The 23,289-nt window shown below is 46.1% G+C and overlaps 1 protein-coding gene across 1 annotated transcript in view; it reads right to left on the reverse strand.

The window, feature by feature from the left end:
* The window catches only part of ANTXRL (ANTXR like), a 56,994-nt gene extending 37,634 nt beyond the window's left edge, over positions 1–19,360 (reverse strand). Inside the window, exons 1-10 of the mRNA XM_081864321.1 lie at positions 19,158–19,360; positions 11,219–11,290; positions 11,040–11,111; positions 8,987–9,068; positions 8,194–8,224; positions 7,015–7,094; positions 6,698–6,766; positions 3,464–3,544; positions 3,308–3,368; positions 819–917 (exon numbers count right to left, since the gene is read on the reverse strand). Of these exons, the coding sequence (XP_081720447.1) occupies positions 819–917; positions 3,308–3,368; positions 3,464–3,544; positions 6,698–6,766; positions 7,015–7,094; positions 8,194–8,224; positions 8,987–9,068; positions 11,040–11,111; positions 11,219–11,290; positions 19,158–19,333 (823 nt within the window). The 5' untranslated portion in view covers positions 19,334–19,360. The remainder of the gene's footprint in view (positions 1–818; positions 918–3,307; positions 3,369–3,463; positions 3,545–6,697; positions 6,767–7,014; positions 7,095–8,193; positions 8,225–8,986; positions 9,069–11,039; positions 11,112–11,218; positions 11,291–19,157) is intronic.
* Positions 19,361–23,289: the final 3,929 nt, after the last annotated feature.

Consider the following 23,289-nt stretch of genomic DNA (forward strand, 5'->3'; position numbering starts at 1 on the left):
CTAAGTACACATTAAAGGTAAAGGTAAAGGGACCCCTGACCATTAGGTCCAGTCGTGGCCGACTCTGGGGTTGCGATGCTCATCTCACTTTACTGGCCGAGGGAGCCGGCGTACAGCTTCCAGGTCATGTGGCCAGCATGACTAAGCCACTTCTGGCGAACCAGAGCAGCGCACGGAAACGCCGTTTACCTTCCCGCCGGAGCGGTACCTATTTATCTACTTGCACTTTGACATGCTTTCAAAGTGCTAGGTTGGCAGGAGCAGGGACCGAGCAACAGGAGCTCACCCCGTCGCGGGGATTCGAACCGCCAACCTTCTGATCAGCAAGTCCTAGGCTCTGTGGTCTAACCCACAGCGCCACCCGCGTCCCTAAGTATACGTTAGGGAGGTTCAAACTTGCTTCTTTCGGATGAAGTTCATGAAATCCTTATCTAGAAAAATAATGCAAAGGCCCTTTTAGTGTGGCTATCTCGCCGCACTCCTTGGGAGAGAATACAGACTGACATTATCAGCTGCAGGACATGCAGAAATTTAACTAGTGTAGGTTTCCGCATCTTCCTGAAACTTTGCAACCCTGCCTGTGCTTTTCTGTTCTGGATTATCAAATTCGTAACTTCCATTCCAACGATGACAAATGCGTTGGCCGGACATCTCCTGCACGTACCAGCAAGACAAGCCCAGGTACGATGGGAATGATGCAGAAGTAGCCATGAGGGTGAAAATTCTTCCCCTGTTACCATTTCACACCACAACATGGTGAAAGCACTTTTCTGGGGTGGGAAGGCTTAACAGCATTATACCACAACCTGCCAACTTACTAAGAGTAATGGTGTTATTGATCTTGAAACTGCAGAGAACTTGGTCAATGTTCCTTGCGTAATAAAAGCCATTGCCTTTGACCACCACTTGGTAGGATTCTGTAAAGAGAAAACGTTAACATGAGAGGAAAACTGGCGTGGCCCAATAACATACAGCAGGGCTTCACGGGGAACGGTCCTCAGTGTACCGACTGTGAAATGGGAACACTATTTTACAGAGAACCTCAGACGATAAAGGAAATCAAGAAGTGCGACGCCGAGGAGCTATGAAATCACTATTAACATTAAAATATTATTGGGGAAAGCGTTCAGTTCAGACCTATTTGAAGGCTGGAGAATTATGCTTTTGAGGCAAAGTCCTCTTCCCTGACTATTACTGTTACTTCCTGTAAAAGTGCTTTTTTTGACACTACAAAAATATTATGTTTTAATGACTGCACCCCCCACCCCCAATGTTATTGGTGTTTGTGAAAACGCCCTCTATGCATTTTCCACTCCTATTAACAGGTACAGAAACAAAAAAAGGGGGAAACTATTCATTTTCATTGCGGGTTAGACGAGTGGTGGAAACTGCTGGGTCTGCCAACCTGTGCCCCCTTTTGCCCCATTCTTAATGCCATACTGCGCGACTCAGTTCCGGGGAACCCAAGCCAGCTGAAAGGGCTAATTCTATTTAAATTGGGGGCCCTGACTCGGCACGCGTCCTTTTCTTCCTTCGTTACTGTCAGATTCCAAATTGCTGCTTTTGACAAGACAACGAAGGGGAAAAGGTCAGCGCAGAACCAAAGAGGCAGCGCTGGCAGCGAGAGGATGGGTTGAAACTGGTGCGCACTGGCGGCGCTGTCTGTTTTGCTTCCGTGATGAGGAGCTGACGGCTTGCATCCACACCTGGGAGTTGACACGGCCGGTTGGGTGCCAACATCCAGCTCAACCTTTCAATCAAGCCAGGGCACTTGTGAGTATAATCAGAGCAATGAAGCTTCTGGGAAATTCGGACTCCAGACTGATGGGCCTCTTCGCAGGCTGCGCGTCTCGGTCACTTCTAATCAAGGGAGATCTAAATTTGCAGAGTGGACTACGAGTCGGGGGGCTTACAGATTGGGAGGGTCACAAAACATTAAGCCTCAGAGAATTGTCAGAATCCAGACAGGCTAATCCATCTACAGCAGCTCAGTCAACATTCAGTTTTCTTGATCGCTAAAAACCAGCCTTGGGGGCTATCCATGATTCAACAGAGGCAGGTGGAAATATATGTGGAAAAACATGAATACAAACACAGAGAGACCCGTTCTTAAATGCAAAAGATGCTTTAGTTGAGATTCTAGTTGATGTATTTTAATATTTTTTTGGAAGCCGCCCAGAGTGGCTGGGGAAGCCCAGCCAGATGGGCAGGGTATAAATAATAAATTGTTGTTGTTGTTGTTGTTGTTGTTGTTGTATTGCAGGGGGTTGGGCTAGAAAAGGGGCCAGCAAACCTTTTCAGCAGGGGGGCCGGTCCACTGTCCCTCAGTCATTTTTACTGATCATAGTTTAGTCATTATTTATAAAATACTACTACTACTAATAATAATAATAATTTATACCCCACCCACCTGGCTGGGTTTTCCCAACCACTCTGGGCGGCTCCAACAGAATATTAAAAGCACAATAAAACATCAAACATTAAAAACTTCCCTAAACAGGGCTGCCTTCAGATGTCTTCTAAAAGTCAGATAGTTGTTTATTTCCTTGACATCTGACGGGAGGGCGTTCCACAGGGAGTGAATTTCTGTTCAATTATTGTTTTGTTTTGATAGTTAATTTTGCGGTGTACTATTATATTCTAATAAATTACTTAATATTACTTTATTTGATACAAGTCATTCCATTTCAGAGTTATGTTTTATTATGACTTTCTGTGAGATTATTATAAAGGCATGTGTTCTTTGTTATATATTTTGTTGCTGTAAGCTGCCTTGCAGCATACAAATTAAAAGTGAAACGAAATGAAATGATTTGCCTCGCTTTCTCAAGTCAACTGGAACCATTGTCTTCTGAAGAACCCATTCCAGGACACACTTGACCTCTCTTCTGATCTCGCACATTGTGATCTGGAATGCATATGGCGTCCTGCAGTGTATGGTTGTTCCTTCACGAGCGTAGGTGCCATTTGCATCTTATGGAATTTGATCATCAAATCCTTCATTCAACAGGGAACTACAACACATTGTAGGCTATGGTTTGCCAAACAAACAGAGGAGAAGAAGAAGAAAGCATATTCCTAAAATGTAGATGCACCATGTTCAATAAATCACTTACAAAAAACTAGTTGGTTAAGCAAGAATATTTTTGCATTGTTGGGGCTAGATGATGCTTGAGGTCCAACTCTACGATTCTGTGATATTGTGTGGAAAATCAAAGCCAGGACTTTATTTAACAGAGCCCAGCATTTCACATCACCATCTAGAAAGATCACCAGAATCCATAACGGACGAGGTAGCATTACTCACCTCCTGCACAGATGCTTGATGGTTCAGCGGCCAGGATCTCAATGCACGATTTCTTCAGAATCTGTAGGATTGAAAGAACGACGTTTGCAGCCAAGGGTAGCCTGACACTGATTGACAAATTGAGAAAAGGGTGAATTTATTGGATAAGCTACTTACTGAATCAATGGTGCCTCTGAGAGCGTAAAAACCTCCAGTCACAGGGAAAACGTGATCAATGCTATCCGCAATAGTCGATAGCTGCAAAGACAAGACACTCAGAAATGTGTGGTGGGGAAAATAATATCTATTAAATTAAAAACAGAGCCTGCTTTCTGCTTATGCCCCTTTTCCGTTGGGAAGTTCTGAAGAACGTGTGACCCAGGAGAGACTTAAATTATCCAGCGATATCCACCCAGAGACATGGTAGAATTATGTGCCCAGAGTAGAGGCTGACTGGAAGACTTTAGGGCCACTTATTAAAATACATGCAGATTTCTTTGTCATAAAAAGCTTCACATTTATAGAGATATATTTGAAAGTTTGTAGTATTTCACATATATCAGTAATCTGCCTAACAGCGTTGCCATTAGGCAGTTCTATTTCCCAATATTGCAGGGGTGAGAGGCAACCAAGATTAAGAAAATAATGACCTACCCAAAGGCCAATCAATGAGCTGATGCAAAATCGGAACTTGCAACCCACAGAGCTTAACTATTGCCATACACCAACATTTTGGAAAGGACACAGGTGTAGTATTTATTATTTAGTTCTTACTTACATTAATACTCAGCTTCTTGGCCAGAGGAGACCCTCAAAGCAGCATACATTAAAATAAGATGTACGTAAAGCACAAAGCATAGTAATAAAACAAGAGAAAAGAAAGCAGCGTGATGAACCACAATCAATCAACCGCAGCAATAAAGATAATAAAAGCCTTCTTTAAAAGGGGGTGCCGGGGGGGGCACACGATTTTTGAGGCGGCATGATCCAGGTGACCCCAATAGCCGAGTGCTCCTCTCTGCCCCCCAAGGGCCATGTCAGCCAGCTGGACTCCCCACTATGTGGGTGGGCAGGCAGCTCAGTGCGGCCCCAATTTGCTCTGGTGGGGTTGCTCTGGCAGCATGGAAGCACATACACACACATGCCCCGGGCACCAGCAAGCAATGCTACGCTGCTTGTGAGTAGGACACCCAAGGCCCACCATCACTGCAAAAAAAAAAAAATTGTGGTGAAACCAAGGGGTGTTTTGTTCTTTTTAACCGCACAAAAGTATGGACATTATTTTTTGTAAAGTGTTCAATGGAATCACTGCCATTGTATGAGATGACCATGCAAGCAAAGAAGATGTCCCCTCCATGAGTAGGGGTCAAGGGAGTGGGTGATTTTGGGCATAGGTAGTTGTGTTTGTCACATGCAAGCAGACAGCATGGTGATTTGCCTGCTCAAAGGCTGTCTGTGTCAGGCATTGTCTGTATAACCTGGTAAATAGGTACCACTGCAGGTGGTACCTATCAGATCAGAAGGTGGATGTTTTGAATCCCCGCAACGGGGTGAGCTCCCATTGCTCTGTCCCAGCTCCTGCCAACCAAGCAGTTCAAAAGCATACCAGTGCAAGTAGATAAATAGGTACCACTGCAGTGGGAAGGGAAATGGCTTTTCCATGCGCTCTGGTTTCCGTCACGGTGTCCTGGTGCGCCGGAAGCGGTTTAGTCATGCTGGCCACATGACCCGGAAAGCTGTCTGCGGACAAATGCCAGCTCACTTGGCCTGAAAGCAAGATGAGTGCCGCAACCCCATAGTCGCTTTTGACTGGACTTAACCGTCCAGGAGGCCTTTACCTTTACCTTGAAGGTACTGCCTTTCATATCTAAGAACCAGAATTTGGCTTCCAAGGCCCCAGAATTTCATTTCCCCACATCACTGGTGCCAACATGACCACTGACTGCTCCCCAAAGCTATTTATCTACTTGCACTGGTGTGCTTTTGAACTGCTAGGTTGGCAGGTGCTGGGACAGAGCAACGGGAGCTCACTCCGTCACAGGGATTCGAACCGCCAACCTTCTGATCTGCAAGCCCAAGAGGCTCAGTGGTTTAGACCACAGCGCCACCCACTCTGCTGCTTCCCTTCAATGTAGCTTTGTCTGAGATACACAGAGCCAGCTGGCCATTCTCCATCGCGTGGATGAGACCATGGTGCTGGGAGGATGGTTTTTGATTAATTGTGGACCTGGGGCCATTGTGGAGAAGCTAGGCCTGTACGTTGGAACAGGCTTTGCTTGAACCACAGCTGAACCAGAATGCTTGGGGAGCCAAGGTGTGTCCAAGTTCAGGAGGAATCTCCCCTAAGAAATGAGGGTGAGCATTTTGGACTCACAGCTGTCCATGGAGGCGCAGGTTAATTCTGTGTCCAGGGCAGCTGTCTACCAGCTCCATCTGGTACGCAGGATGAGACCCTACCTGCCCGCGGACTGTCTCGCCAGAGGGGTGCATGCTCTAGTTATCTCCCGCTTGGACTACTGCAACGCACTCTATGTGGGGCTACCTTTGAAGGTGACCCGGAAACTGCAATTAATCCACAATGCGGCAGCTAGACTGGTGACTGGGAGCGGCCCCCGGGACCACATAACACCGGTCCTGAGAGATCTGCATTGGCTCCCAGTACGTTTCTGAGCACAATTCAAAGTGTTGGTGTTGACCTTTAAAGCCCTAAATGGCCTCGGCCCAGTATACCTGAAGGAGCGTCTCCACCCCTATCGTTCAGCCCGGACACTGAGATCCAGCGCCGAGGGCCTTCTGGCGGTTCCCTCATTGCAAGAAGTGAGGTTACAGGGAACCAGACAGAGGGCCTTTTCGGTAGTGGCACCTGCCCTGTGGAACGCCCTCCCATCAGATGTCAAGGAAAAAAGCAGCTATCTTCTCTTTAAAAGACATCTGAAGGCAGCCCTGTTCAGGGAAGTTTTTAATATTTAATGCTGTACTGTTTTGAACACTCGATTGGGAGCCGCCCAGAGTGGCTGGGGAAACTCAGCCAGATGGGCGGGGTATAAATAATAAATTATTATTATTGTTGTTGTTGTTGTCTGGATGCGAATGGGGTAGGACTTGAAATTGCAAGAAGAAATGATAGCCATTTAAAGAGGCCAAAGTGCACAGAGGAAAATGTGTATGATAGACATTTGAAGAAGGACACTGTGTATGGATGTTTATATGCTAATATTAGTAAAGGGGGGAGTAGGGTGCTTGACCTTAAAGGGGAACAAAGACAAAGGTGTGTGTTACTTATTCAGACAAAGTATTTGTCTTTGTTTGCAGGTACAGGAGTGCCTTACAGGAACCATCCATTGTCCTTTAATGCAATGGAAGAATCAAACTCCGTTTGTAGAAGAACGTTATTATTATTTTTTAAATTACCTGAGTTTCATTAAAGTCTTTCACACCAACACAATAGACAATTGCTCCGAGGCTTCTCGCTCTGTCAGCCTAAAATGAGAGGTAGCATTTAAAAACTCTATTTAACTCCCAAGGGGCACACTTGTACATTTCCACATTGTTGTTGTTCCAAAAATTAGCAAGGAGAGACAAGAAGGGCTTCTTAAACGAGCAATGCAAAGAAATGAAGGAAAACAACAGAATGGGAAGAACCAGAGATCTGTTCAAGAAAACTGGAGATATGAAAGGAACATTTCCTACATTTCCACATAGTCTGACGAAATTCAGGCTCAACTTACTTCTTTCTCTGCGTAATAAAACTGGGCCTCTTGCAGCTCCCCGTCTGTGAGAGCTATGATCACGCTAGCTGTCTGGAGTCCTGAAATACGGCCGCATAAAATATATATTAGATTCTTCAATTAAAAAAGAAAACTTCAGCTTAAGAGAAAAGCTAGTAATTTACTTGGGCATCAACCAGCAGAAAACCAGGATTGAGGCTGAATGACATGCACAGAAGCAAGACTCAAACATACAGTAGCCACTCTCATTGAAGCGCCTGGGGATTCTACAAACCGAGCCATTAGCAACAGGTAGGTAGCTCAGTGAAGAATCTCAAGAAAACCGCTTTCGTGAAATTTGTTACATACATCAATCTGAAAGCGCCGCTAAGCAGTCATTTAAAATATTGTTTTATTACTGGGTGCATTCCTAATACAATTCATCGTATTTTCAAATGTCTCTCTCAGTCTAGCTTGAAATTAAAGACACTGATCACTGTTGACAGGTATTCTTAATGTCAAATATTCTTTTCTTGCTCATGTCACAGAGACACAAGATCTTCAAGGTGACATTGGGAAGGGAGAGAAAGATCGGGCGCATTTGTCTTGCTTCTTGGGAGAAACGCAGGCAAGAGAGGGAATGATCATTTGGCATCCAGGTCTTCCCTTTGTTTCATATGAAATAGTCTAGTTCCTAGAAAATGTGGCTAAACGGAAAGCAAAAGCCATTTAAGTTTTGATGTTAAAAAGATCAAGCTTGCATGGCACAAATGTTTTAAAAAACCCATTTGGATGTAATAAGAAAAAATGGCAATAGTCGGTCGCTCTAACATTTTTGCAGGCTGTGAAATGATACCTTCAGATTATCATGTAAGAACAGCAATGACCTAAGACAGTTAACGACTTCAAGAAAACATTCTGGACAGCAATTGTAAAAAAACCCCCAAATCAAAACAGATCAATTAGGGAAGCTTTTAATATTTGATGAATTGTTGCATTTTAATATTTTGCTGGAAGCCTGGGAAACCCAGCCAGATGGGCAGAGTGTTAATAATAATAACTATTATTATTATTATTATTCATGATGGTAGGCCTGGCCTGATCTAATGGCAACTCCTATTAGGTCTCCACCCTCGCATATCCCTCCCTGGGATGCTTACAGTAGAAAGTGATAGTGCTCCTAACAGAAACATCTCCTACCTCCATAATTTTCATAGATCTGTTCATTTGCCTGCAACAGAGGACACACATTTATTTATTAAATACATTGCATACCACTCACATAACTAAGGGCCTTCTCGGTAGTGGCACCCGCCCTGTGGAACACCCTCCCATCCGATGTCAAAGAAATAAACAAGTATCTGACTTTTAGAAGACATCTGAAGGCAGCCCTGTTTAGTGAAGTTTTTAATATTTGATGAATTATTGTATTTTAATATTTTTCTGGAAGCTGCCCAGAGTGGCTGGGGAAACCCAGCCAGTTGGGCGGGGTATAAATAATAAATGATGATGATGATGATAATGATGATGTATTATTTGGGTCTTTTGCATACCACTAAAAGTGGATCACAACAATGGTTAAAAAACCCCACTAAAACCATTTACAAATAACCAATATAGCTAAAACCAACACAAACAATGCAACCGAAGAACAACTTAAAACCGACATAGCAAGTGCCTTGGCAGAAGAAGATTCTTCACTTGACAAGAGGCCACAGCATTCCATATATTAGGTGCCACCCCTACAAAGGCCCTGCTCACCACCCACGCCACCTCACTAAGCTAAAAATGGCCTCTTATTAAGGTCTCAACACCCAGGCAGGCATACTGCATCACATTTGAAGGTGATCCCTCAAATAGCCCAACCTCAAGCCTTTGGGGGCTTTAAAGGTAAAAAACAAACCAAAAACCCGGCATTTTGAAATGGGTCCCAAAATGAATTGGAAGCATTCGGTATGTGTAAATCACAGCACTGAGGAACTATAGCGTTTACCCTTTTAAAGCCTTCATGCATGAACGTGTCTCCTCCAGGCACTTGTCTCTGAAGAACTGCGAGGCCTCGCTGGATGACTTCCCTAGGGAAAAAGGCAGAGCTTTTCAACGTTTTTGCTTTGCCACCGCGAAACGTTGCAGTAAGACAGCAAACCCTCAGCAAGCGACACGACTGGAAAGTGACCGGAAAGCGTGCGTTGTGCATCACGTAAGCTCGCTCGGAATTGCATCCCCCGGGACACTTGCGTGCATGGAAATAAAAATAAGGTTGTATGGGCCTGTTCACTGCGACATAACCTATTGAACTGGAATACTTCTCTGAATTAACATATTCATAGATCTCTAGATCTCTCTCTCTAATTGAAATTATGCACAAACTCAACACGACCCAACAAAATGGAAGCCGTACATTAGACAGCCCTTGTGTTTCGACCCACAACCATCAACCAAACAAGGTGGATTTGATTTAAATCAAATTGATTTAAATCACAATTTAAATCACTCGTCAGGAAGGCTTGATTTAAATCATTATTATTATTTTCACAGAAAGACTCATTCTGGTATCATCTAAAATATTTACAAACAGATGAAGGTTTCAATTTTGGAATGATAAATTTTCAGAGTGGTTTTTACAGTTATATAAAGAAATAGTTATATTAGAAATACATAGACAGATAATTATGAAATTATTGTGAGGTTTCATAAGTTAGCTGTTTATATTCAGACAACTTTTCTGCTGTACTTTATTGGAAGGAGAAAAATAATCATTTATTTTAATAATCATTTCCTTAATAACAATTTAAACAATTTATTTAACTAAAACAATAACATTATAGCATATGTATCCATGTTTGTTAACTGATGTGGTTAAACAATTTTTTTAAAAACCCAACTTAGACTGAGTTTTAGAACACATGAAAAACTTTAATGTAACTTAAATAGAAAACTATCTTTAGAAAGATTTTTCCTCCAGAAGCATTTTATTTTAAAAATCTGATTAAAATTTTAAAAAATCTGATTTAAATAAAAAAACCCCCACAATTTAAAAAATCTGATTTTTAAAATTATTATTTTTAAAAATCATTTGTTTTTATCCACCCTGCAACCAACACATCCCACCCAGCTGGCAACCACTTAACAAAACTCTACCAGCAACCTCAACGGCTTCCGCTGGTTTCATGAAATCAGGGTTGTTGCTTTCAAGCGAGCTTTACTAACCATCAAGCAAGAACACAACGGAAGCAACAAGGATGGCAAGAGGCCAGGAAAGCTATGAGCAGTGATGGCCAAACTTGACCCTCCAGCTGTTTTTGGACTACAACTCCCATCATCCCTAGCTAACAAGACCAGTGGTCAGGGATGATGGGAATTGTAGTCCCAAAACAGCTGGAGGGCCAAGTTTGGCCATCACTGCCTATGAGGAAAGGTCAAAGAGATTGGGCTGTCTGGCTTGGAAGAGAGATTATCCACATGCAATATAATAGACACCTTCAAATATCTGAAGATGCCCATCACTGAGATGTCCTCTAAGATATGCTTACAACTCTACAATTCAATGGCCTCAATATCAAGCAGGCTGAAGGGGCATCTCCAGCTTTTTGTTACCCAAAGGGTCTTTCCACTGCCATCCTGGACCTGTTGCATGGTAACTGTTTGGAGCCGCCTAGATGGGCAGGGTACGAATATTACCATTATTATTATTATTATTATTATTATTATTATTATTATTATTATTATTATTTTCTCAGGAAAAACTAATTGCCTGCCTCTCTCAAGTTTCCAGCGTTCTGTGATTGTGAACAAAGCTACACAACAAGCAGAACTAGAAAAAGTATCGCCAAATGGCAAAATACGTTTCAGTGCATACAAACCGAGCTTTTTTTTTACTGTTTCCCCAGTTGTAACTGGGCAAAAACTGTACAAACCAGTAACTACCAACGCTCTCTCCAAAACTAGCCCCTCTTTCGTCCCAGGAAATTACCAACCAATTCACAGGAACACCTCTGCTCCCCTCCTCTCCCCTTCTTTATTTAATTAAAAATATAGACACTTGCCTGTCTTCAGTCAACTTCATAATCGTGGTCCCTCGCGAGGAAAACACAATGAAAGACATTCGAAGCATCGGACTGTGAGGCAAAGGCAGGGCAAAGAACCGTGAATAAGTGAGTATGAATGAGGGAGATAAGAAATACTGAAATCAACTGCACTCAAATCTCCCGGTGTTTATACTCACCTTATGAACTTCTCAGCCAGACTTTCAACAAAGGAATAAATTTCAATCCAGTGGTGTTTGACGCTTCCAGACCTGAAAGTGAATTATACTCAGATCAGCAATGGCCAACTTTTACTCAACTCTCTTATAGCTTCTGGCAGAAACTCAGTAAAAGGAGGATGGATGGCGGCTAACGGATTGAGATTGAATCCTGGCAAGACAGAAGTGATATCTTTGGGGGGGGCAGGGGGCGGGCGGGTGTGGGGGATTCCCTGGTCCTGAATGGGGTAACTGTGCCCCTGAAGGACCAGGTGCGCAGCCTGGGAGTCATTCTGGACTCACAGCTGTCCATGGAGGTGCAGGTCAAATCTGTGTCCAGGGCAGCTGTGTACCAGCTCCATCTGGTATGCAGGATGAGACCCTACCTGCCTATGGACTGTCATGCCAGAGTGGTGCATGCTCTAGTTATCTCCCGCCTAGACTACTGCAATTCGCTCTATGTGGGGCTACCTTTGAAGGTGACCCAGAAACTACAACTAATCCAGAATGCTGCAGCTAGACTGGTGACTGGGAGTGGCTGCCGAGACCATACAACACCAGTCTTGAAAGACCTACATTGGCTCCCAGGACGTTTCCGAGCACAATTCAAAGTGTTGGTGCTGACCTTTAGAGCCCTAAATGGCCTCGGTCCTGTATACCTGAAGGAGCGTCTCCACCCCCATTGTTCAGCCCGGACACTGAAGTCCAGCTCTGAGGGCCTTCTGGCAGTTCCCTCATTGCGAGAAGGGAGGTTACAGGGAACCAGACAGAGGGCCGTCTTGGTGGTGGCACCCGCACTGTGGAACGCCCTCCCACCAGATGTCAAGGAAATAAACAACTACCTGACTTTTAGAAGACACCTGAAGGCAGCCCTATATTGGGAAATTTTTAATGTCTGATGTTCTACCATTTTTTATGTGTGTTGTAAGCTGCCCAGAGTGGCTGGGGAAACCCAGCCAGATGGGTGGGGTATAAATATTGTTGTTGTTGTTGTTGTTGTTTTGTTGTTGTTGTTGTTGTTATCATCATTATTATCATCATCGTCATCCTCATCATTCAAAAACCAACAACCTTCCTCTGCACGTTTGTTTTCGGTTACTGCTACCTGAACAAAATAATTACTGTAATAACTTAAAGCAGAGCTTCTCAACCTTTTTGGGTCCACGGCTCCGTTGACCAACTACCTTCTTTCTGGGGCACCCCTGTGGGGCTCAGGAGCCCAGTTATGTCACCCCTTGCCTGCAGAAATGACAGCCTATCACCCCTTTTCAAATACCCTCCCTTGGGGAGTGTTTCCTCAGCCTCTTCTCCTCTCCCTTCCCCTCTCCTTGGGGGTCCTCTGGGCAGCAGCTGCCGCCATCCCTGGTCTCTCACACTGCCCCACAGGGGCCGGGGATGAGGATGCCCCCAGCCTTAGTGGCCCAACAGAGACCGGCCCAAATGTGAGGCCACCATCTTACTCTCCTTGGGAGGCAGCAGCGGGCACCCCTGGGCCTGCATGGCCCCCCACAAGGTCTGAGAGACAGTGGACCGGCCCCCTGCTGAAAAGAGGGCATCAGAGGAGGGAGAGAAGGAAAGAGGGACAGAGGCCAGTATTGCCCGTGGCACCTCTGACCATCATTCAAGGCACCCCAGAGTGCCAGGGCACGCTGGTTGAAAACCACTGCCTTAAAAGATAAAAAAAGAAGATCAGGATAGAAGAGCTTTTTAAGCTGAGGGGCTCACCAACGCTGGATTTTTGACCCTTAATCAAGGGGGAAAGGTTTCCCAAGACAGAAATGAATTCAGGGTCTACATTGAGGAGGTCAGATGCAACAAGAGTGTCCACCTGGAAATTCCTCCCCTGTCGCTCCTGGAGATAGCAGTAAAATTATCAACGCGTGGGGTTTTTTTTGGGGGGGGGGGTTGCTCCATAGCGAAGACATAAGACAGAGAAGGCAGAGGGGAGTTCTTCTTGTTAAGATATAGCAATTTACGGTTTCTAAAGGTAAAGGAACCCCTGACCATTAGGTCCAGTCATGGACGACTCTGGGGTTGCGGCGCTCATCTCACTTTACAGGCCGAGGGAGCCGGCGTACAGCTTCCGGGTCATGTGGCCAGCATAACTAAGCCGCTTCTGGCAAACCAAAGCAGTGCACGGAAACGCTGTTTACCTTCCCACTGGAGTGGTACCTATTTATCTACTTGCACTTCGATGTGCTTTCAAACTGCTAGGTTGGCAGGAGCAGGGACCGAGCAACGGGAGATCACCCCGTCATGGGGATTCGAACCGCCAACCTTCTGATCAGCAAGCCCTAGGCTCTGTGGTTGAACCCACAGCGCCACCCGCATCCAGAATATCTCAGGTGAATCAGATGCTCATTTTACCACAGGGACCACTCAAAATATTGCACCCCTGAAGACTGAAAAGTACATGCTATGCTACCATTTCAGGGATCTGCTACTTCCTCGCCTCGCCTCCACAGGTCCCAGAGCCTGTGCAATGCCCAGACTTGGAGCCTTCATTAACAAAATTACATCTTTAGTATTTGCAGACGTTATGAAGCAAAATGTGCAAGCCCCCTTCAAAACTTTAACTAACTTGCAAAGCCATGAACTAGTTTGCTTTACAGTGGTACCTCAGGTTAAGTACTTAATTCGTTCCGGAGGTCTGTTCTTAACCTGAAACTGTTCTTAACCTGAAGCCCCACTTTAGCTAATGGGGCCTCCCGCTGCCACCGCGCCACTAGAGCACGATTTCTGTTCTCATCCTGAAGCAAAGTTCTTAACCTGAAGCACTATTTCTGGGTTAGTGGAGTCTGTAACCTGAAGCGTATGTAATCCGAGGTACCACTGTAATTGATGAGCAAAGCCAGGTGAGTGAAGGATGAGTACCGCATAAAAATTTAGAGCCATGCTGATTCAGAGTGGTCCCCTTCACCTGATAATGGAAAACTGCAACAGCAGGTTGCAACAGCATGGCTGCAAAGTGGGGGTCTCTCTCTATTTTTTGTACAGTCCCTGGTTCATGCACATCAGAGCCAGAGGGAAGGCAGAACCTGCTATACTGTATGTATCTTAGGATAATTAGGTAAAGGTAAAGGGACCCCTGACCATTAGGTCTAGTCCTGGCCAACTCTGGGGTTGCAGCACTCATCTCGCTTTATTGGCCAAGGGAGCCGGCGTACAGCTTCCGGGTCATGTGGCCAGCACGACTAAGCCACTTCTGGCGAACCAGAGCAGTGCACGGAAACGCCGTCTAACTTCTCACTGTAGTGGTACCTATTTATCTACTTCCACTTTGACGTGCTTTCGAACTGCTAGGTTGGCAGGAGCAGGGACCGAGCAACGGGAGCTCACCCCGTCACGGGGATTCGAACCGCTGACCTTCTAATCGGCAAGTCCTAGGCTCTATGGTTTAATCCACAGCGCCACCCGCGTCCCTTAGGATTATCCCTTAGGATAATTACCGTGCTTTAATAAGAACAAGTTATATTTGCATATAAAGGTTGTCCAAACGGTTTCGGGAGCAAGTAAATCTCTTATGCAAACGGGATGCACTTTTTCACCTTTGCATTTTCATACGTATCCCTCTCTGCCACGCTCCCTCGTCAAATGAAAAACGTGCGCGATGGATTTTAGATTTTGCTCCAATCTATATTTACCATAATGACTATCCCCTGGCAATAGTTTTTCATTGTTAGAAAATGAAAAGCTTGTGTGGTAATTGTCACCACACCCTGCCCCGTGAAGACAGCAGAAAAAGTTGCAAGAACAGGCATGCAGTTCCAAATCAGGTGTTGGATTGGACCGCCCAAAGTGCTTTGGTAAGACAAAATACCCATTACTTAGTGGCATCATGCTTTGCTGCTAGTCTGACTCCTGTGTATAATTCCTCAGAAGCAACAGAGGTTACTTTGAAGTAAGTGTAAACAGGAGAGCTGTCACATTCCATCTAGGCATGGTTCTTCCTTTCAACAGCTTCATGTTAAAACATGTGCTGTTTCTTCTCTCTCTGAACATCCAATACAGTGGTACCTTGGTTTACAACCATAAACCGTTCCGGAGGTCCTGTTGTAAACCAAAACAGGTTGTAACCCAAGGTGCGCTTTCGCCAATGGGGCATCCCCCCCCCCAAAAAAATGGGTTGCAATCCAAAAAAAGGGACACGCACTTTCGGGTTTGACGTGGTTGTAATCCAAAATGGTTGTAATCCAAAACGGTTGTAATCCAGAACAACTGCATACCAAGGTACCACTGTACAGGCAAGGTTTCTTTTAATTCATCAAGACTGACTGAAATCACACACACACACACACACACACACACACACACACACACACACACACACACAAAGCCACTAGGTGATCTTGGGCTATTTACGGTTTGGTTTGCTTTCTCTTTTTGAATAACAGTATTTATTTATTTATTTAATTTCTACCCCATCTTTCTGCATAAAACATAGCCATAATATTTAAGCAGAAAAAACCTACCCCATTACCGTTCAAAGCCCTGAAAGCCTGATGCAAATTAACACTGAAATTGGCTAGAGCAAAACAGTCAGTGACACACCACAATAACATTAAGCTATTGTGGTTTCATTTGTGGACGGCTAAGCATTCACACAAGCTTAACAAACTGGTGGGAAGCAGAGAATACATCGAAGGACACAAATATACACCAATTGCATACATAAAAACAACAAATGAACACAGATGCATAAAATAAAATTGCATCAGTTGCAAGGATGCCATCTCCCACTCTGGTGTAAATTATTTATTTATTTATTTATTATTATTATTATTATTGATTCCTGCATTGCAAGGGGGTGGACTAGATGACTCTTGTGGTCCCGCCCCCTGCAAATCTGCTCCAGAGAGTCACGGAAACCCCTAGAACAGATCCATGGGGCATGCGGGAGACAGGGAGGAGAGGGGAGAATGGTCCGTTGTACAAGCAGAAATCTCCACTCTGCTGTAACGTTCGCACTGCGCTGGACTCCTCCCTATGAAACAAATTAAACTGTAATAGGAGGTTGGGGGAGCAAATAAGGCCCCTGGAGACAGTAGGATGGTTTCACCCCAACTTAGTGACAGAATGACACTGGCATACTTCACCAACTTGGTGAAGTATAATAAAATATACATGAATGCTAAGCATTATTAAAAAGAAAGGAATCACAGAAATGAATAATTGCTGCCTTCAATGGTGAACTTAACAGTCTTATTAGAAAGTTGCTGGTTTACATTTTATTATCCCCATTTGGAAAGAGGAAGGTAAAGAGCTCCAGTAGATTTTTTTTACTGCCATCCTAAATATGTCTACTCAGAAGTAAACCTCATTGATTTCAACAGCATTTTTGCTTTGACTGACGTAACAGGGGTCTCTCTTTTCTTTACCCGAGTCTGTTAAATCCGCACCTTCTGTGCTCTTTGTTGAGTTGGACAGTCTATAAATCAGTTCTACCCAATGATTCAGACTGGGAGCTGAGCAATACACATGGGAATCTCTCTGCTGAAAACTTAAAAAGATCGTTTTAAAAAGAGCCGCTGGCTGCTTGTTGCCTGCGCCACAATGACTCACAGCGCTGTGGTATCTGTCTCTATAGACACCGGTGTGCTTAGCCTGTAGCAAGGGGCAGCGAAATTATAGAAACCTTTCTTTGTCGCCATGCACAGACTAGCTCCCTCCATCGCACGCTTCATGTACAGATAGCACACAACTGGGTTGTGGGTTTGAGCCCCACGTTGAGCAAAAGGGGGTTGGAATAGAAGACCCCTGGGGTCCCTCCCAACTCTACAATTCAATGATTCTACGATTCTATACTACAACCAGGTATGTTAGGTAAAGGTAAAGGGAAGCCTGACCATTAGGTCCAGTCATGACCAACTCTGGGGTTGCGGCGCTCATCTCGCTTTACTGGTCAAGGGAGCCGGCGTACAGCTTCCGGGTCATGTGGCCAGCATGACTAAGCCGCTTCTGGTGAACCAGAGCAGCGCACGGAAACGGCGTTTACCTTCCCGCCAGAGCGGCACCTATTTATCTACTTGCACTTTGACGTGCTTTTGAACTGCTAGGTTGGCAGGAGCAGGGACAGAGCAACGGGAGCTCACCCCGTCACGGAGATTCGAACTGCCGACCTTCTAATCGGCAAGTCCTAGGCTCTGTGGTTTAACCCACAGCGCCACCCGCATCCCACTAGGTATGTTAGGCCAGCATAAACTGACCACCGGCTTGCCATTACTGTATCATTTTCAGAGGATCTTGAAACGATAGTGACAGTTTGTATGGAATATATGTATTTTAAATTACCACTCAGCATTAAGAGAAATGAAGCTGTCTTGGCTGTTTTCATCAACTGCGTGACAAACAACTCTTTCGGCTTCTCTTAATTTTGTGGATTTGTTTGGTGATTACTGAGACAATTTAAGCTGTCGCTGCTAGAGGTCTGTTCCATCAGCTGCAGCAGTTTTCAGTAATGGTTCTAAACAGAGCGGCTTAAACGCATGGCAAAGTTAAAGAGTTGCAAGCTATTTGTTCATGGGGTCCACAGAACCGATTTCTCCCAAGGGGAAATGCTTTCAGCTCATGATGGGCCATTAAAGGTAAAGGTAAAGGGACCCCTGACCATTAGGTCCAGTCGTGGCCGACTCTGGGGTTGCGGCGCTCATCTCACTTTTTTGGCCGAGGGAGCCGGTGTTTGTCTGCAGACAGCTTCCGGGTCATGTGGCCAGCATGACTAAGCCACTTCTGGCGAACCAGAGCAGCACACGGAAACGCCGTTTACCTTCCTGCTGGAGTGGTACCTATTTATCTACTTGCACTTTGACGTGCTTTTGAACTGCTAGGTTGGCAGGAGCAGGGACCGAGCAACAGGAGCTCACCGTGTCACGGGGATTCGAACCGCCGACCTTCTGATCGGCAAGTCCTAGGTTCTGTGGTTTAACCCACAGCACCACCCACGTCCCTCCATGATGTGCATGCTAGGAAGTAAAACATTCTTTGTCTGAGCTCCATACTTGCTCAAGCAAAGGGCTAACGTGTTTTCACTTAGGCTGTTAAGTCGCTTAACAAGTCTGAATATTAATCTTAATATGCAATAAAAGCAGCGTTGCTCAGCGCCAAACTATGAGGGAGACTCGGAACTCGATCCAGGTGCAGTTCAATGCAGACCATCATGCGCTGACTGTCAGTGCACACAGAAGTCTTCACATCTGGCCAAAACTTGGCCTCTAGGAGAATTGCTGGAAATGAACCCATTTCCTTGGGATCGTGGGGTTTGTTTTTTTTAATGCTCTTTCTGCCGAACCTACTTTGTGCTTGGATTTCTGTTTGTGATGGTTCTTCCTCACAACGACCAGAAAACTTGCAAAAAGTTTGGCCATTCAATCCAGTCTGGCAGAATATGAACGCCTCTGAACAACAACATCAGCAACGAGGCAGGAATAACCACGACTATGCTTTCTTCAATAGCACTTTTCAACTCTCTCTGTAGGGCCTCTGTGCAGCTGATGCCTAGGGGAGAGGAGGGGAGGGGACGCAATTGCCCTCGGGTTGCAACTGCACACAAGGTACAACAAAGAGGTGCGGATTTGCAAGACAACGACCCTGGAGTAACCTCAGCTGGCAGTAAAAGAGTACTCCAATTTGCCCCTGTTAGGCTGGCGTCTGGGCAGCCCGACGACACCCCCCCCCCTTTCTTGTCACGCATTTCGGTGCAACCCCGAAGTTTGCGCACTTCCCCGCAGCGGACGTTGCTCCGAGACAAAACGACGGTGCAACTCTCCGGACGAAACCTCCACCGGGAGGCTGCAAGCCCACGACGGCTTCCTCGGGAACCAGCCCCCCCCTGGGGGGGGGGAACGGACTACTCGGGAGTAAGCGCCCAGGGCACTTTGGGGAGGTGGCTTCTTCTTGGAGAGCCCCGACGGCAGGCACTTACTTGTCCAGGACGAAGTAGAGATCGAAGGCGCCGTGGCACGACGAGGGCCGCTCCCCTGGCCCGCCGCCTCCTCCGATGTCCTTCTCCTGCCGGGCTCCCGACGCCAGGCTGCCCGCGGCCAGCAGCAGGGCGGCGGCGCCGAGGAGGAGAGCCCCTCCGCTCCCCGGGCGCGCCATCTTCGCCTCCGCCAGCAGCAGCAGCAGCAGCAGCAGCAGCGCGCAACGGCCCGCTCCTCCGACGTGCGCGCCCGGCTCAGCAGCCCCGGCGGACGGCTGCTTGGGTGGGGCGATCGGCGGAGGGCCGCGAAGGCTGGGCTGCTTGCTGCTGCCCGCGGCGCTTGGCGAGACGTTACCTAAAGCCCCAGGAAGAGGCTGTCTGCCGCGCGGCCCCGGTTTCCTGCGCGCCCGCCTTGGCGGGGAGGGGAAGGAGGGCCGGACGGAGCGGGCCAGCAGGGAAGGAGGGCTGCTCTGCTGCGCGCCCAGGCCGGGAGAAGGCGAGCCGGCCGCGCGGACCTTTCCTGTTCCGGGACGCGCGGCGCGGAGCTCCCTCGGACGGCGAGGCGGGCGCGCAGGGAAGCGGGGCGCACAGGCGCACACAGGACCCAGGAGATGGAGAGGGAGGTGGGCGCCTTGGCGAAGCGCGCAAAGCCCCGCGGCTTTTCTCGGGGATCGGCCAGAAGAGGACCCGGGGAAGGAGAAGCCCACGGGGGATCGCGGAGCGCGCAGCCCTCCGGAGCTTCCAGCCAAGAGCGGCGTTCACACGTGCGCGCTTCATCCCCGACGTGTGCGGGAAGACGGCCGAGGGGCCCGGGCGTAGCGCAGAGATCGGGGTTGCCCCTCCTTAATCTAGCATCCTTCGCTAAAAGTAGATATTGTAGAAAGTTTTCTGAGCGCTAGGGGTCCAAAAGAAAGTCATTTAAAACTACTGCTGTTGGTGATGCTAGATTCGGCAAGAGATGTAGGACATAATATAATGTCTGAGGACTGGGAAAGACTGTGGAAGAAAGAGGTAAAGTTCACCGCATGTACTGTGTTAAAGGAAAATACAATGAAAATGATGTACAGATGGTATTTGACTCTGGTCAAACTAGCAAAGATAGATCATAACTGCGATAATTAATGTTGGAAATGTAAAGAAAAGGAAGGAACTTTGTATCACATGTGGTGGACCTGTCCCAAGGTGAAAGACTTATGGGAAAAGATTTATAATGAACTGAAAAAAATGTTGAAATATACATTTATAAAGAAACCAGAGGCCTTTCTTCTTGGAATAACAGGTTTGGAATTGCCCAAGAAAGATGTTAAATTATTTTTGTATGCCACAACTGCTGCTCAAATTTTACTAGCGAAAAAGTGGAAAACCCAAGAATTACCAATGGTGGAAGAATGGCAGATGAAGATGATGGATTTTTTGGAGCTAGCCAACGTAACTGAAGAGTCCGTGACCAGAAAGAGGAGTATCAGGAAGAATGGACAAAATTTAACGATTACTTAGCTAAATTTGTTAAGTTAAATTAATTGGAAATAGCTTGCAGGCAACAGATTAGCTTAGGAAGTGATGTTTAACATGTACAATTTCGAATTGAAAAGATATAAGGATGTTACTGGACTACGTTAAATTTATAAGAATTATGATTTGGAAAGCCGTTATAAGGATATGCATGGAAATTTGACTAAGGGGAAGCGAGGAAGTCACTTGACAATGTCAATAAGTGTAATTTTAATAAGCATATGATTTATGTTTGTGTGTTTTGCTTGTGTATAATTTTGTGAAACTTAATAAAAAAATTGAAAAAAATAAAAATAAAACTACTGCTGTTGAGGCATTTCCGCCTGAAAATGCTAGACAGAGCCAGGCGGAGTATGGTGACGAATGGGTGTCCTGCCCGGGGGTGCCAACTTAAATTAAATACTGGGGTAAACCGCACCCCGCACAGGGACACCATATGAATGGCAACTGGGGGACACTCAGTCCCCTCAAATATTTTATGGGGAGGGGGGTGAAGGGACCTCGGCCCTTAGGAGTTGGCTTCTATGAAAGCAGGCATCTAACAGAGAAGTGAGCTGTCAGCTTTTTTTATGCATTAACTACAGCGGTACCTCAGGTTAAGTACTTAATTCGTTCCGGAGGTCCGTTCTTAACCTGAAACTATTCTTAACCTGAAGCACCACTTTAGCTAATGGGGCCTCCTGCTGCCGCCGCGCCGCCAGAGCACAATTTCTGTTCTCATCGTGAAGCAAAGTTTTTATCCTGAAACACCATTTGTGGGTTAGCGGAGTCAGTAACCTGAAGCATATGCAACCCGAGGTACCACTGTAGTTGTTAGCAAGAAAAAGCAGTAAAATCAGGGTTGATTCAAAGCATCCTTTTCAGAGGAGACCACAAATGCATCTGAGTGCCGCCACTGCCACCCCCACCCCACTTGTAGTCTCCTTGTTGTTGTTTAGTCGTTTAGTCGTGTCCGACTCTTCATGACCCCATGAAGCCAATGCAATTTTGGGCTGCATCAATAGGAGTATAGCATCTAGATCAAGGGAAGTAATAGTGCCACTGTATTCTGCTCTGGTCAGACCTCACCTGGAGTACTGTGTCCAGTTCTGGGCACCACCGTTCAAGAAGGACACTGACAAACTGGAACGTGACCAGAGGAGGGCAACCAAAATGGTCAAAGGCCTGGAAACGATGCCTTATGAGGAACAGCTAAGGGAGCTGGGCATGTTTAGCCTGGAGAAGAGGAGGTTAAGGGGTGATATGATAGCCATGTTCAAATATATAAAAGGATGTCACATAGAGGAGGGAGAAAGGTTGTTTTCTGCTGCTCCAGAGAAGCGGACACGGAGCAATGGTTCCAAACTACAAGAAAGAAGATTCCACCTAAACATTAGGAAGAACTTCCTGACAGTAAGAGCTGTTCGACAGTGGAATTTGCTGCCAAGGAGTGTGGTGGAGTCTCCTTCTTTGGAGGTCTTTAAGCAGAGACTTGACAACCATATGTCAGGAGTGCTCTGATGGTGTTTCCTGCTTGGCAGGGGGTTGGACTCGATGGCCCTTGTGGTCTCTTCCAACTCTATGATTCTATGATTCTATGACCAGAGCACGCCAGGCACTCCTGTCTTCCACTGCCTCCCACAGCTTGGTCAAACTCATGCTGGTACCTTCGAGAACACTGTCCAACCATCTCGACCTCTGTCATCCCCTTCTCCTTGTGCCCTCCATCTTTCCCAACATCAGGGTCTTTTCCAGGGAGTCTTCTCTTCTCATGAGGTGGCCAAAGTATTGGAGCCTCAGCTTCAGGAGCTGTCCTTCCAGTGAGCACTCAGGGCTGATTTCCTTCAGAATGGAGAGGTTTGATCTTCTTGCAGTCCATGGGACTCTCAAGAGTCCCTTCCAGCACCAGAATTCAAAAGCATGTAGTCTCCTAGGGGCGTCTATTGAAGCTGAATACTGTACTAGTTCACTAGAATATTGACTATTTCCAATGAAAGTTTGAATGAGCTCAATCAATATACTGTATCTGTCCTATGTTTCTATGTCCCTAGGCCACAAAATAAGTTTTGCCTAACAGATTTCCGTGACTGGGGAATTGTCTTCTTTATATTCAGGCAAAACCATTGTTTTTTTGCACAACACATATTGATAACATGATGAGCCCAGGTGACCAATATAAATATGCCTGTAAACTGTCAGTTGGCAACTGGAGATGTGTCCTTTATGAGGTAGTGGTGAATTGTGCCTGGTGGTCCAGCCCTCTTTGGGGGGCAGGATGCTGTCAAGCTTGGACTTCCTTGCCAACAGCAGCCAATAGATGGAGAAAGGAATAAGAAGAAGAAGAAGAAGAGTTTCGATTTGATATCCCGCCTTTCACTCCCCTTCAGGAGTCTCAAAGCGGCTAACATTCTCCTTTCCCTTCCTCCCCCACAACAAACACTCTGTGAGGTAAGTGGGGCTGAGAGACTTCAAAGAAGTGTGACTAGCCCAAGGTCACCCAGCAGCTGCATGTGGAGGAGCGGAGACTCGAACCCGGTTCCCCAGATTACAAAGCTACCGCTCTTAACCACTACACCACACTGGCTCTCAAGGAACTGGGATGGGCCAATGCTAATTGGGCACACACCCTAGTCCATTATTTTCT

This window comes from Podarcis erhardii (genome assembly GCF_964252035.2).
Source record: "Podarcis erhardii genome assembly, chromosome: 5".
Taxonomy (NCBI): Eukaryota; Metazoa; Chordata; class Lepidosauria; order Squamata; family Lacertidae; genus Podarcis; species Podarcis erhardii.